The 15,671-nt window shown below is 43.2% G+C and overlaps 1 protein-coding gene across 1 annotated transcript in view; it reads left to right on the forward strand.

Annotated features, from left to right (window-relative positions):
• The window catches only part of LOC134571246 (uncharacterized), a 516,374-nt gene that overhangs the window by 17,336 nt on the left and 483,367 nt on the right, over positions 1–15,671 (forward strand). The window contains exon 6 of the mRNA XM_063429422.1: positions 3,072–3,381. Within this exon, the coding sequence (XP_063285492.1) occupies positions 3,072–3,270 (199 nt within the window). The 3' untranslated portion in view covers positions 3,271–3,381. The remainder of the gene's footprint in view (positions 1–3,071; positions 3,382–15,671) is intronic.

Raw genomic sequence — 15,671 nt, forward strand, 5'->3', positions numbered from 1 at the left:
GCACCCACCAATAGCAGGTCAGAGAAATGCACCCACCAATAGCAGGTCAGGGAAATGCACCCACCAATAGCAGGTCAGGGAAATGCACCCACCAATAGCAGGTCAGGGAAATGCACCCACCAATAGCAGGTCAGAGAAATGCACCCACCAATAGCAGGTCAGGGAAATGCACCCACCAATAGCAGGTCAGAGAAATGCACCCACCAATAGCAGGTCAGGGAAATGCACCCACCAATAGCAGGTCAGGGAAATGCACCCGCCAATAGCAGGTCAGGGAAATGCACCCACCAATAGCAGGTCATATAAATGCACCCACCAATAGCAGGTCAGAGAAATGCACCCACCAATAGCAGGTCAGAGAAATGCACCCACCAATAGCAGGTCAGGGAAATGCACCCACCAATAGCAGGTCAGGGAAATGCACCCACCAATAGCAGGTCAGAGAAATGCACCCACCAATAGCAGGTCAGAGAAATGCACCCACCAATAGCAGGTCAGAGAAATGCACCCACCAATAGCAGGTCAGGGAAATGCACCCACCAATAGCAGGTCAGGGAAATGCACCCACCAATAGCAGGTCAGGGAAATGCACCCACCAATAGCAGGTCATATAAATGCACCCACCAATAGCAGGTCAGAGAAATGCACCCACCAATAGCAGGTCATATAAATGCACCCACCAATAGCAGGTCAGAGAAATGCACCCACCAATAGCAGGTCAGAGAAATGCACCCACCAATAGCAGGTCAGAGAAATGCACCCACCAATAGCAGGTCAGAGAAATGCACCCACCAATAGCAGGTCAGAGAAATGCACCCACCAATAGCAGGTCAGAGAAATGCACCCACCAATAGCAGGTCAGGGAAATGCACCCATCAATAGCAGGTCATATAAATGCACCCACCAATAGCAGGTCAGAGAAATGCACCCACCAATAGCAGGTCAGAGAAATGCACCCACCAATAGCAGGTCAGGGAAATGCACCCACCAATAGCAGGTCAGGGAAATGCACCCACCAATAGCAGGTCAGAGAAATGCACCCACCAATAGCAGGTCAGAGAAATGCACCCACCAATAGCAGGTCAGATAAATGCACCCACCAATAGCAGGTCAGAGAAATGCACCCACCAATAGCAGGTCAGAGAAATGCACCCACCAATAGCAGGTCAGAGAAATGCACCCACCAATAGCAGGTCAGAGAAATGCACCCACCAATAGCAGGTCAGAGAAATGCACCCACCAATAGCAGGTCAGAGAAATGCACCCACCAATAGCAGGTCAGGGAAATGCACCCATCAATAGCAGGTCATATAAATGCACCCACCAATAGCAGGTCAGAGAAATGCACCCACCAATAGCAGGTCAGAGAAATGCACCCACCAATAGCAGGTCAGGGAAATGCACCCACCAATAGCAGGTCAGGGAAATGCACCCACCAATAGCAGGTCAGAGAAATGCACCCACCAATAGCAGGTCAGAGAAATGCACCCACCAATAGCAGGTCAGATAAATGCACCCACCAATAGCAGGTCAGAGAAATGTACCCACCAATAGCAGGTCAGAGAAATGCACCCACCAATAGCAGGTCAGAGAAATGCACCCACCAATAGCAGGTCAGGGAAATGCACCCACCAATAGCAGGTCAGGGAAATACACCCACCAATAGCAGGTCAGGGAAATGCACCCACCAATAGCAGGTAAGGGAAATGCACCCACCAATAGCAGGTCAGAGAAATGCACCCACCAATAGCAGGTCAGAGAAATGCACCCACCAATAGCAGGTCAGGGAAATGCACCCACCAATAGCAGGTCATATAAATGCACCCACCAATAGCAGGTCAGGGAAATGCACCCACCAATAGCAGGTCATATAAATGCACCCACCAATAGCAGGTCAGAGAAATGCACCCACCAATAGCAGGTCAGAGAAATGTACCCACCAATAGCAGGTCAGAGAAATGCACCCACCAATAGCAGGTCAGAGAAATGCACCCACCAATAGCAGGTCAGGGAAATGCACCCACCAATAGCAGGTCAGGGAAATGCACCCACCAGTAGCAGGTCAGGGAAATGCACCCACCGGTAGCAGGTCAGAGAATAGGAGGCTAGAGAAAGGCAGACATGTTGAAGAAATTCTGATGCTAAATATGAGTAGCTGGGGGTGGGAAGCTGAAGCACGTCCAGAAATTACTAATGAAGAAGGAAAACAAATTTTTAAGAGAAAAGGTGCCTTTTTTACATTGCTTCTTTTTTTTGTAATGTAAGCAGTTTAATCTAGGAGAAAACAATGACCTCTGCATCGTATTAATATTGTATTAAGCATCACACGCTCATTTGCTATTGATAGCTGTTGAATTAGAATATCGCATGATGTAGCTAATGGTTTGCTCTCTGCAGATGCCTTGACAATTGTGTCCTTAAAGGACCTAAACATTCATGCATGTGTGCCAAGCTCAGTTTACATTTCATTTGTTTGTTTTTTTCTGCCTGAACACTTTTACTTCCAATAAATTTGTGGCATGCTTTCTTTCAAGTGCCAGATGTGGGCAAATATAGTCCATCATTTAGTACTCAAAGGAATAACAAGAAAAACAAAACAAAAAACTAGACATAATTATAGGACAGGGGTATGAAGGGGTGAGCCATTTAAAAATGGTAAATTTGGTTTGTGCATTGGGATATATGCTGGACAATGGTAACAAATGGTACCCAAAAAGTAAAAATGGGTAAGGTTATAAAGATAAGAAAATACATACATGTGAACACAGTGACTTAGAAATAACATCATTTCTCCTTCAAATGCGGAATAAGAAGTTTCTTCTCTTTTTATTTGAACTGACATTTAGCTGTGTGGAACCATATAATTTATTAATCGCTCCATTAGATTAAATGTTCAAACTAGATGTTCTAATTTTTCAAAAGATGAAATTGATTGTCACATTTTAACGCACGTATTGTGCCACTGTACCATTTCATTGCTAAAGTCACATCAAGGTTTTACGACCATTCCACACTTTAATGGAGACACATTTTAATTGACACTTAATGTTGTTGCCAATTTTGTTTTCCAGGAGAAATAAGCATGGAGTACCGCGTGACAAGATTTCCAAGATGTTGGAACGATACGAATATGATATGACTGTTCCAAATGTCATGGACTCGGTGGAACCTCCACACTTGAGTTCCTCAAGGAGGGCTCCACAGCCCATGCAGAGATGGGGATCATCTGTGGACTCTTTACAACACAGCACTTCATTCCACAACAGATGACCGTTATTTACCTAAAGTTTTTTTTTTTTTTTTCCTTTCCCCACCAGCAATTTTTACCTCCACTGTAGAATCTTTCTATTCAGTGTTTTAAACCTCAGAAACCAGGGAATTGTGTGCAGATAATTTTTTTTCTTCTGCTTACCCTTTTTTTGTTAGGCAGCCCTTTTTTTGCTGTCCGTATTTAGTTTGGTGGGTTAATATCAATTGTGCAAAAGAGACTTTTGCTGTAATAAATATTTGTTTTATGAAGGATCTCAGGTTTAAGTCCCTTTTCTTTTTATTGTGTGATGTAGCTTTTTGGTCTATTAATATTGTATTTCTATTTCTTAAATCTTCTCCTAGAATATTTTCTATTGGAATATATAACACTGTCAATGGAGAGTATGATTTTTTTATTTGGATCAATATATGTATTTTGTACAGCTCGTCATGATGAGGACAGTCATGGGTACTACTGAAGAATGCTGTATCATATCAAAAATATAATTCTCAATACACATTCTAATAATAAAATATTTATAATCCCAGACACACTCTCACTCTTGAGGTTCAGCTACCTTGTCGGATACCATGGATCATCTGAATTGCTGTCTGCCTGCTCTGACCACCTAATACACCATTTGCATACTGTATTACTGACTAGAATGTCGCAAGCCAGAAGTGTTTCTCCAGGATGCATTGCGCATAGGAGGTTTATAGCGCCGCCCCCGTGCATGCTGGAGTCTGTGGGTAGCAGGTGGCGTCGAGTGTGGAGGTGTTGGAGCAGTTTTTGCATCGAGTTTTGGAGCCATTCTGGAATTTTTTTGCAGCGGTTTTGGGCCTTTTTGGAACTTTTTTGGTGCATTTCTCAAGCGGTGGAAAGGAAGGGAGCTGCATTGTGGGTTGGTTTCCATGCCAGCTCATTTTTACTTTTTTCTGACCTCAGGAACGGATGAATTGGTTTTCAATGCATTCCTATGGGAAACCACGTTTCGGTTTATGAATTTTTCGCAATACGTAACGTCCCGGAGAACGCATTAAATTCGTAAACCGAGGTACCACTATATATTTTTTTAATTTAGTTTTTAAATTAATCAAATCAGCATCTGTATTTTCCTAAAATGGTGGCATGCATGGCGTGATAACAGTTTAATGTTGTACGAAACCTATTGTATGAGACAATATAAGCAGATACAAAACAGATAATAGGAGAACTCTGAGAAGGGGCAAAAACTTAGAGAAAGTCAGCTTGCCCTTCAGTTACTCCCCGCTCAGGTTTGAAAACAGTTTTTGATCACATGTGCCACTACAAAGAGAACCCATACAATTGGCATATAAGACTGATCCCACCCAAATCGTACAGGGTTGCAGAAAGAACTTGCCGGCATTTCGGTTCTGGACTGTAATGGCACAAGTGAGAAAAAAACCATTTTGAGACCTAAACATGAAATCTCAAAGGGCAAGCTATTGAGTTACTCTTTAGTCCATTCTCATATTCTCTGTTTTTATTGAGATGTCTGAGATTTGAGGAAGCTGCTTTTATGAGCTTAAAATCTAATGTTAGATTTTTGGAATCAAGACCTGATTGTATCAAGCTTACTTGGACACAATTGATAGTTAATATCCTCAAAATTGTGCTGATCCATATTTGTTTTTTTTAATTGTGAAGTTACGACGGTCATTATTCTGCCTCTTCCATGTCACTGTAGAGATAAAATGATGATTGACTACATTTCTTTTGAAGACTATTGGTTGACCAAACAAGTTTTTTTTCCCTGTGTTTCACAATATGTTTATTTTTTTATAAATGTGTCTATATTGCATAGATACATAATTATAAATGCAACATCTACATATCAGGCAGATTTAAAAAGTTTATTTTTTGCTCAAATTCCCCTGGATTCACTTATCAGTAACCTGATGTTTTAGCTCATGCTTTTAGCCCTAAATATTGAGTAATATTTGTTGTTGTGTTTTGTTTTGTTTTAATTATAAAGCTGCAGTGTTTCGCATTCTTGTGTATAAATTCTCTTTAGCTATAATAGTAAAAGTTTAAAATTGTATTAAAATGCACTATGGACATAACAACATAGTTTAGTTTATAATGGTGATAATTTTGCATAGCACTTTAAAACCTATTATGTATTGCAGATTCTTTTCTATTTATATTTCTTAAATCATATCATAAAAAAAGTGTTAATAATTCAAAGTAAGGGGAGGCAGTGTCTAACTGTCATGCAGGTGCACATTGCCTGAGCACTGACGAAAATCTAGCTTTTCTGTTTTTTTGAAGATTCCAGTATTTTCAGGAATTGTAACAGATTTTATTCTTTAGCTAACCAACTGACACAGAGTACCAGGATATAGAAGCTTCTAGCAGAGATCTTTCTGGTCAGATCTGCGGCCTATGTGGTGACCCGGTGTGAGTGAGAGACTGCGATCTCTCCACTCTTAGTTCTCCTGGAGCCTGTATGTAATGCCACAATTGCCAATTTCCCTCCCCCCCACCTGGCTGTACCTGGAAGGCACCCTGTTATGTGGCATTTAAGTGTGTAACTAGTCAACTTAGCTGTGCCTAAAATGGCGCCTATGCCTTACGCAGCAGCTCTTGAAGAACCTGACAGGCCCTGTCTGCAGCATTGCAATTTCCTAGCGCCCTTTCACTGCCTCTGCGGCCAATTTTGGCAGTAAGTGCAAGTAATGCACGGGGTTGGGGCAAAAATGTCTTCTCGACATCAGCAATCAATCCCTCCCGCCTATATTGTGCAGTCATGCCTTTACTAGATTGAACAGTAGGTGGTGGTGGGAGCAATACCCCACAATACCACCGCCTTTCTAGAAGTGGCTGTGAGATGCACCATATTTTTTCTGACTGGAGTTTGAATGCACCTACCTCTCAGCTTTAGTTCTTTGTTGGGGCTTATTCTTGTGGATTGAATGTCTGGTATGGACGGTACAGAGGTATTACTTGCGTTTATGCCTGAAGGCTGAGTAGTTTTTGTCCTTCTCTAAATGATACTCTGCACCTTTGGGTTATCTGACCTGGGGGTTTGTGAACCTCTTTACGTGTTCCGATATCAAGCCCCTGCAATGGGCATCGGCTGATGATGTGTGCTGGACCTGTCATGCTGGTTCCTATTGGGATCAGTTAATGCTGATGGCACTGCCTCTATTAGCGTTGCCTTCACTAGTTTGTATTTTTCTTTTAAAATTTTCTCCACTTTCCCCTCTCACTAACCTAAACGTGGTCCTCTCATGGCTCTAGCAAGTTTCGTAAGAGCCACTGCACTCACTAGTTTATTATGGCTTTTTCTATACCACTTGACTGTATTTCTACTTAAAAAACAAAAACCTTGTTCTGGTTGCTTTTCATATTACTGTATTGTAATCTATATTTACTGCTTGATTCCCTCCAACCCCTCCCCTCCCCTCCCCCCCCCCCCCCCCCCCAATATAGTTTTGGCTTTTGTGATATTTCTGTATGGGAACAAGTTCCTAAATAAAACATTTTTAAAGTAAAACAAAATTCTTTACTAGCTGCTTTAACTTCCTGTTTCTTTCCCAATTCCTCTTTGTTACACCCTGTATGAACACATCCTCTACAAATCGGTATTCATGGAAAGAATATATCCTGGTAAGTTAGCAGTCACTGACCTGAACTTGTCACCAGAGCAATCATACCCCAAGCTCATTTGTTGGAAATACATTGGATTAATATCTTAAATGTAGTTACAACAAATATCCTAAAAAAGCCATCGCTTGACCCCACTTCTTCAACTACTGTCTCATATAGATACTCCTTATCACGTCTAAGCTTCTTGAGCAGCATGTGTTTACTTCGCTCACTTTCTCAATACTAACTCCCTGCTTGACCCACTTGTACTTCAATCGGACTCCCACTCCCTCCACTCTAGTGAGACTGCCCTTACCAAAGCGACTAACGATGTCATCAAAAAGTCATTACTCACTATTCTGGAACGGCTGCAAAGGCTATGAATGTGGTTTTCAGGAGCACATGGCGCTCATTGCCCTGATGAGATTATCCATACCAAATCACCTTCCCAGATAGTTTACTCAGTCACAACTCACATGTAAGAAGATCTGGCGCTGTTTATTCGTCGTATGATCTGTAGAATGTGAAGTTTCAACAGGTAAAAGAACGATTCTTCCAAACAGGTAGGAGAGATATCACAAGTCACATTGAATGTACAGCATAGAATACACTGGAACAGGAAAGGGGGAGGGGAGAATCTGAAGCATCATGCAAACTATGGAGTGGCCCAAGAGACAAACTTAAGATGAACATTAAAGAAACAGTACATTATAATAAAACAATATCATGTAACATGACACTCCCCGCCTGAAATCTTTAGATTTCAAAGCCTATTATATATATAAAGATAAGTCCAAATGTCTAAAAGTCCAACTTGAACCTGTAAGTGAAGAAAACATTGGAAAATAATACTGGTGTGTAAACCTTAAATACAAGATACCTGCAAAACAGAGAAGGTATGCAGTAAATAAACAATAAAACATGAAGTCCAATAACGGATGGCTAAAGTCCTGTAGTCTACAGTTTATAGCCGTGGAGCTTCAACAGTGGCATAGTTAACAGTTATAGTGGCGTTCTCCCCGCCATAGTACCGTACGGTCTGGTACTCTTGCATAAGTCACTCGCTTGGGAGAAGAAGTACCAATTCTGTGATTGGTCGTGAGAAAGTCCGATCTAAACCTCCTTTGGTTTTCTTAATCTCAACCTTGCGAACCTTTCCATCATTGCTGGGCATTACACTTGTTACAAGACCCATAGGCCACTCATTACGACAGACTTCTCTATCTTTCAGAAGAACAAGGTCGCCTACTTTGAGGTTGGGCTTGGGTGTTTGCCATTTGGAACGGCTTTGAAGGATAGGCAGGTACTCCTTTCTCCAGCGGTGCCAAAACACGTTGGCTAGGTGTTGTACCTGTTTCCATTGACGCCTGTAAATATCCTTCGTGTCGATCTCAGCAGGAGATATCATGGTAGTCCCAACCTTCTGAGTAAGGAGTGTGGCTGGGGTAAGAATCACTGGAGAATCAGAATCAGAAGATACTGGTACTAGAGGCCTTGCATTAATGATGGCGGATACTTCCGAGAGAAAGGTACTCAAAGTCTCATGAGTCAATAGTGAAGACTTGCGGTCCTGCAACATGGAATCGAGAATTCTTCGAGCGATCCCAATCATTCGCTCCCAGGATCCTCCCATATGTGAAGAATGTGGTGGATTAAACAGCCAAGTACATCCATTGTTTGATAAGAAATTGTCTAGTTGAAGTTCTTTACAGGCTCCAACAAAGTTGGAACCACAGTCGGATCTTAGCTGCTTGACAGGTCCTCGGATGGAGAAGAATCTTCGTAAAGCGTTGATGAAACAAGAAGAATCCATTGACTCAATCACTTCGATGTGTACAGCTCGTATGGTGAGACAAGTAAACAACACGGACCATCTTTTGCTGTTGGCTGCTCCACCACGAGTCTTTCGAGTTACCACGGTCCACGGACCGAAGACGTCAACTCCAACGTAGGTGAAGGGTGGATCTGTGCTTAAACGATCAGCTGGCAGGCTTGCCATTTGTTGTAGTTGGTGTCTACCTCTTAACTTGCGACACTTGACGCATTTGAAAAGCAGGGAAGAAACACATCTTTTCATTCCAACAATCCACAAGCCGGCTGACCTGATAGCGCCTTCTGTAAATTGTCTACCTTGGTGTTGTGTTTTTTCATGATGGTGCCGGATTAGAAGAGTGGCGATGTGGTGCTGACCTGGTATGATGATAGGGTTTTGTTCCTTGCTGCACAGGTCAGATTTCTCTATTCGACCTCCAACTCGCAGCAACTGATTGTCATCGACCACGGGGTTTAGATTAAATAGTGAACTATCCTTTGATAAAGGTATTCCACCTTGGAATCTGTGGAATTCTTCCATGTACACTTCTTGTTGTACACAGCGAATGATAACCTTTTCGGCACGCTCAATTTCCGTTGCGGTAAGATGGTTGGTACAGATATGCCAACCATGACACTCTGATATTGAGCTCCTTTTAAAACAATGGGCAACGTGAATCAAATAAGCAACAGCCCTAACAGCTGATGACCAGGTTGAGAAAAGTTCAAAACGGTGTGACTTGAGTTTTGGTTCTGGACTTGTAGAAGTATGTAATGTGGTGTTCATAGACCTGATTTCTTTATCATGATCAGGATGTACTAGTTCGTAGGCGACATCGGTGGAATTTGAGTAGGAGTTTTCGTGAAGAAATCTTGGAGCCGTCAGCCACAAGCAGCTATGGAGAGCTGCTGGAGATATAGGTCTTGTCCCACAATCAGCGGGATTAAGGTCAGTGGGAATATAATGCCATTGCTTTGGCAGAGAGAACCTTCTGATACGTTCTACTCGATTACTGACGTACACGTAAAATTGTTTGGTTTGGTTGTAAATGTATCCAAGCACTATCTTACTGTCTGTGTAAAATGTGAAGGAATCAATTTTAATGTCCATTTCACTCTTTATGACTTCAGCTATTTCCACGGCTAGCACAGCTGCACAAAGTTCAAGTCTGGGTATGGTCTGTGCAGGTTTTGGTGTTAGCTTTGCCTTGCCTAGAACAAAATTGCAATGTATGTCTCCATTGATCCCTGAGGTCTTCAAATAGGCCACTGCAGCTATAGCTTCAACTGATGCGTCTGAGAAAATATGGATTTCCCTCTGGTTAGCGGCTGAAATGGAGACTGGGGCATAGCAACGTGGAATTTGGAGCTGTTCTAGTGGCTTCAGAGAACCTCTCCATTTCTCCCATCTTTGTTGTTTCTCCATGGGTAACGGAGTGTCCCAATCTATGTTATCAGTAGTGAGCTGTCTTAAAAGCATCTTACCTTGGGTGGTGACTGGGGCTATAAATCCCAGTGGGTCGTAGATGCTATTCACCATGGACAAGACTCCTCTCCTGGTAAAAGGTTTGTCACAGGTTGACACTTGAAAGGTGAATGTGTCTTCTTTGATGTTCCACAGCAGACCTAGACTTCTCTGCAAAGGAGGCGTGTCCGACCCAAGGTCAAGGTCTTTCACGCTGGCAGCATAGTCCTCAGAGTGAAATGCATTCATTAGCTCTTGGCTGTTGGATATAATCTTGTGGAGTCTCAAGTTTGCTACGGATAGCATCTCCTTTGTTCGGGTGAGAAGATCAATTGCTTCTTTAGCAGTAGGAAAGGATTTGAGCCCGTCGTCGACGTAAAAGTTCCTTTCGACAAATTGACGAGCGTCGGATCCATACTCAGCTTCTCCAAGCTGGGCTGTCTTTTTTAGTCCATAGATTGCTACAGCTGGGGAAGGGCTGTTCCCAAAGACATGCACCCTCATTCGGTAATCAATTACCTCTTTGTTGAGGTCATTGTCCTTGTGCCATAGGAACCTGAGGTAGTTTCTGTTGTCTTGACGATGAAGCAGTGGAACATTTGTTGAATGTCCGCCATCACTGCTACAGGTTCTTGTCTAAAGCGAATTAGGACTCCAATCAGGCTGTTGTTCAAGTTAGGCCCTGTGAGGAGCATGCTGTTAAGTGAGATGCCTTCATGTTGGGCACTGGAGTCAAAGACAACTCTGATTTGGTCTGGCTTTCGTGGGTGATACACACCGAAGGAAGGGAGGTACCAGCATTCTTCTCCTTCTTTCAGTGGAGGTGCGGGTTCAGCATGACCTCTATCAAAGATATTCTGGATAAAGTCTACAAAATGTCTTTCCATCTCTGGTTTCCTGCTCAAAGTACGCTTTAAGGAGGAGAATCTTTTAATGGCTTGATGTAGATTGTTGGGTAGCTTCTCTCTCGGGAGGCGAAAGGGTAGGGGGGCTACCCAACTATTGGAATCTTCCTGAAAGAACTCGTTGTCCATTACTTTAAGGAATTCTTTGTCTTCTACTGAAGGAGCTAACATGTTGTCTTCACTGCTTGCATTGAAAACTGTAGAGCCAAACCTGTCATCGTTTGTGCGGGAAAGGTTTGTGTTGCCATGTTGCAACTTGCAGCTAGTTACCTTCTCCTTTACCCAGTAGTGATGTGGGCATGGCTCAAAGTGAGTATTACGACCATTCGGCAATATATTTGTCTTAAATGAAGAAATGTTAGTAGGCCTTTTCATTTTGCCTATACAGACATTACCTATGATGACCCAGCCCAAGTCCAGGTACTGGGCAAATGGAGCATCTGGGGGTCCGCTGACCTGCCTGTGCACCTTGTGGACCCTTAGAATATCTCTTCCCAGCAGAAGAAGGATTTTAGCATCTTTGTCAAGTGGTGGGATTTCACTTGCTATTGACTTTAGGTGAGGGTGGTAGAAGGCAATTTCTGGTGTAGGTATTTCTTCTTTGTTGGCTGGTATCTGGTTGCACTCTACAAGTGTAGGTAAGGGTAATTGTAAGTTACCTCCTAGAGAGGACACAATAAAGCCATGTGCCCTTCTTCCAAAGACCTCTGTAGTGCCGCTACAAGTGCTTAGGGTGTAAGGGTGAACCTCTCCTCTTATGCAAAATAGATCAAACAGTTCAGGTCGGGCAAGTGATCGATTGCTTTGATCATCTAAGATAGCATACACCTTTAAAGTCTTTTCTGGCTGATCCTTGTGGTGAACGTTCACTAGGCATATTTTAGCACAAGACTTGTCACAGTGGTCTTCCCCACAGACTTCAGTGCATGAGGAAAATATTATAGTGGAATTAGGCACCTGATCTGTACTCTTCCCATCGTGATTTGGTCTGGGAGAAAGGTTTGCAGATTGTGAAGGGTTGGTTCGAGTGGATGGAGAGCTTGAACATGGTCCTCGGAACCGCACTCTATGCACTTGATAGGGATTTTACATTCCTTGGCAAAGTGATCAGTGGAAGCACAGCATCTATAACATACCCCAAAGGTCTTTAGGAGTTCCTTTCGTTCTTGTAGGGGCTTCTTCCTAAAACCGATACATTTTTTGAGGGGATGTGGCTTCTTGTGGATAGGACATAATTGGTTTGGGTTTTCGATCTTGCTGCTCTTGTTTGAGGCGGGAGCTGATGTGGGAGCGGGAATAATGTCTGTCTTCACGGGACCTCTACGGTTCTTGTAGCTGATTTGTAGGTTGTCACCTTTCAGTGAGGGAGTACTGAACTCACCAAATGCAAAACTAGGATCGTTCTTGGTGTCAGCAATGTTCCTGACAAATTCGCAGAAGTAGGAGAAAGGGGGAAATGAAACCTTGTTTTCCCGTTTGTATTTTGACCCAATTTGGATCCACTTTTCACGTAGGCTATACGGAAGCTTGTAAATGATAGGGTTAACTCCTCGAGCAGTGTCCAGGTAACTGAGGCCCGGTAGTTTAGGGTCGGTTTTGGCAAGCTGGACTTCGAGAAGAAGGTCACTGAGTCTCTGGAACTCTTTATTGTCCTTACCGGATATCGTTGGGAAATTTTCCAATCGTTTAAGCAATGCATTCTCTATGGCTTCAGGACTACCATAACTCTGTTCTAGACGTTCCCATGCAGCGGTGAGACCTGCTGTTGGATTGTCGATGTAGACTGACCTGAGGCTCTTGACACGTTCTGTAGATTGTGGGCCAAGCCACCTGATCAGCAGATCCAGCTCCTCAGCAGCAGAAATACCAAGATCACCTATGGTAGTTTTGAAGGCAGCTTTCCAGCTTCTGTAATTTTCAGGATGGTCATCGAAGCTTACTAGGCCTGACTTGGTGAGCTCTCTTCGAAGTATATACTTTACAAACTCTGCTGTATCAGTTGTCTCTGACTTTACGTAGGAGGTCGCTGGTTGGATGTTGTGCATTGCGTTGTTTATGGTATTGTTGTAAAGAGACGGAAGATATGGTGCAGCAAGGGCGTTCAACTGAGTTGTTGGGTTAAAGTCTGGAACGGTACTATTAGCAGGAGGTTGGTGACTTGCTTGCAGATTGGTGTGCAATTCTGTGACATATGCAGAATCAGCATGACAGTCAGGCGCTGTACTGGGGTGGTTTTGCATGTAGGAAGTTGCTGGAACAGCGTTTACCTGGTGTGGTGAAGTCCTTGCGTTGTCGTGAAGAATGGAGGCAATTGAGTGCTCGCTGCTGTGGTTTAGAACATAGTTCTTAGTGCGTTCAAAAGGATCTTCCATATCTGCCTTGATGCTGACCCTTTCACTAGCATTTTCCTCTGCACCGATAGCTTGTTCCAAAATCTTTAGTTTTGCTGCAGCTGCCTCGTAGTTGCTCTGTACCTTTAAAGCTTCAATTGCTGCCCTTTGACGTGCTGCTTTAGACGCTGCCTCAGCTTCCATTGCCGCCGCTTCGGCTTGCATTGCTGCAGCTTCAGCCTCCATGTCTGCTCTCTTTTTTGCATATGCGGCCTGTACTTTGCTAGCCTCTGCTTCGGCTCGGGCGTTTAAAAGCTGTTCACTAAGCGTTGAGTGCCTTGAACTTCGGGATCTAGAGGAACTTTTAGAATGTCTGGTGGATATGGATCTGTGAGATACAGTGTCCTGTGGCTGCGTTAATTTTGCTTCTGCCTTTGCTTTAGTTAGCAGGATAAAGCTTTCTCTTTCCATGTTAAGAAGCTGGACATTGTTAAGTTGCTCTAATGATTCCTCAGTGTTAATGTTTTGCAGAATAGTTTTATATTTATTGCTTGTAGTCTGGTACAGTTCATATGAAGCAGAGAGATGCTTTATGGCGCCCTCTAGTTGCAGTACCTTATGGCTGGGACATGAAATCACATCAATGTGGGTGAGGATTTTATCCCAAATCTGCTTCAAACTGGTTGCTAGTTCAGTTCTCATGGATTCATAGTTCTCTTTAACCTTCCAAGTGGGTTTCACAGAGCGTTTAGGCAATGCACTGGGCTCTGGGTCCTCATCCTGGCTTTCTCCATGTGGTGCATGCTGTGGTGTTTCATCACACACTGAGCCTTTTCCACTCATGATGGCCTGAGGTACACAGGCTTGGCTGTAGCAGTGAAGAGTGTCTGTATACTGTGTGGGGCTGAAACAAGCTGTGCTGGGGCTGTAACAAGCTGTGCTGGGGCTGTGACAAGCTGTGCTGGGGCTGTGACAAGCTGTGCTGGGGCTGAAACAAGCTGTGCTGGGGCTGTAACAAGCTGTGCTGGGGTTGAATGCAGACTTCTCATACAATACACACAGTTACACTTCACTATGATCTGTCCTGTGACACAGCAATCTCTGTACAAGCTGCTGGATACGTTCTTTTACTATTCTGGGCTGCAAAGGCTATGAATGTGGTTTTCAGGAGCACATGGCGCTCATTGCCCTGATGAGATTATCCATACCAAATCACCTTCCCAGATAGTTTACTCAGTCACAACTCACATGTAAGAAGATCTGGCGCTGTTTATTCGTCGTATGATCTGTAGAATGTGAAGTTACAACAGGTAAAAGAACGATTCTTCCAAACAGGTAGGAGAGATATCACAAGTCACATTGAATGTACAGCATAGAATACACTGGAACAGGAAAGGGGGAGGGGAGAATCTGAAGCATCATGCAAACTATGGAGTGGCCCAAGAGACAAACTTAAGATGAACATTAAAGAAACAGTACATTATAATAAAACAATATCATGTAACATGACACTCACTACCTGTGATACTGCTGACCCAGCATCCAGCCGGTCTCTAACTTCTGTAACTTTGACCGTAAAAATATTGTCTGCATCTGCCCTTTTCTAACTCGAGCTAAAACCAAGGCACTTGTTCATGCACTCATCATTCCCGACTGCAACTCACTACTCATTGGCTTTCCAAATATCCGCAATGACCCTCTTCAGTTGTTAGTGAAAGCCGCTGCCAGGCTCATCTTCTGACTCACTTCTACTCCCACACCTCACTCCTTTGACAATCATTACATTGGCTTTCTAAACACTTCAAGATCCAATTCAAATTGCTAACATTTACCTACAAAACCTTTAATGACTCTACTCTTTGCTGTATTTCCTCTTTACGTAACAAATAACCCCTTCTCGGTCCGTTCATTCTGCAAGTTTTTTTTTGTTTGTTTTTTTACATCATCCCGTTCCCGCACACCTCTTAACGAAATCATACCATCTTCCCGGCTGACACTCTATTATAATTGTATCACTCAGTTCCTTCATCTCCATAGCCCAGCTCAATCTCCCTCTTTCAACTGTTCAGTTCTTCCACACACCACTAGCTTATTTTAATACAGGCATTTAATCTACCAATCTCTCCTCCCCATTGGCTTGCTGTTATTCTTCTGTCTACACCCCTTTCTCAAATACAATTGGCAAACCACCTCTGCTTTTTGTGAACCTCATGCTTTACCATAAAATAATGTAGTCCCTGCTTTGTGTGATGGTATCTGTGAAGTCCGTAGCAGACGCAGTCAGGATGAGTATTTTA

Source organism: Pelobates fuscus, chromosome 1, assembly GCF_036172605.1.
Source record: "Pelobates fuscus isolate aPelFus1 chromosome 1, aPelFus1.pri, whole genome shotgun sequence".
Classification (NCBI taxonomy): domain Eukaryota; kingdom Metazoa; phylum Chordata; class Amphibia; order Anura; family Pelobatidae; genus Pelobates; species Pelobates fuscus.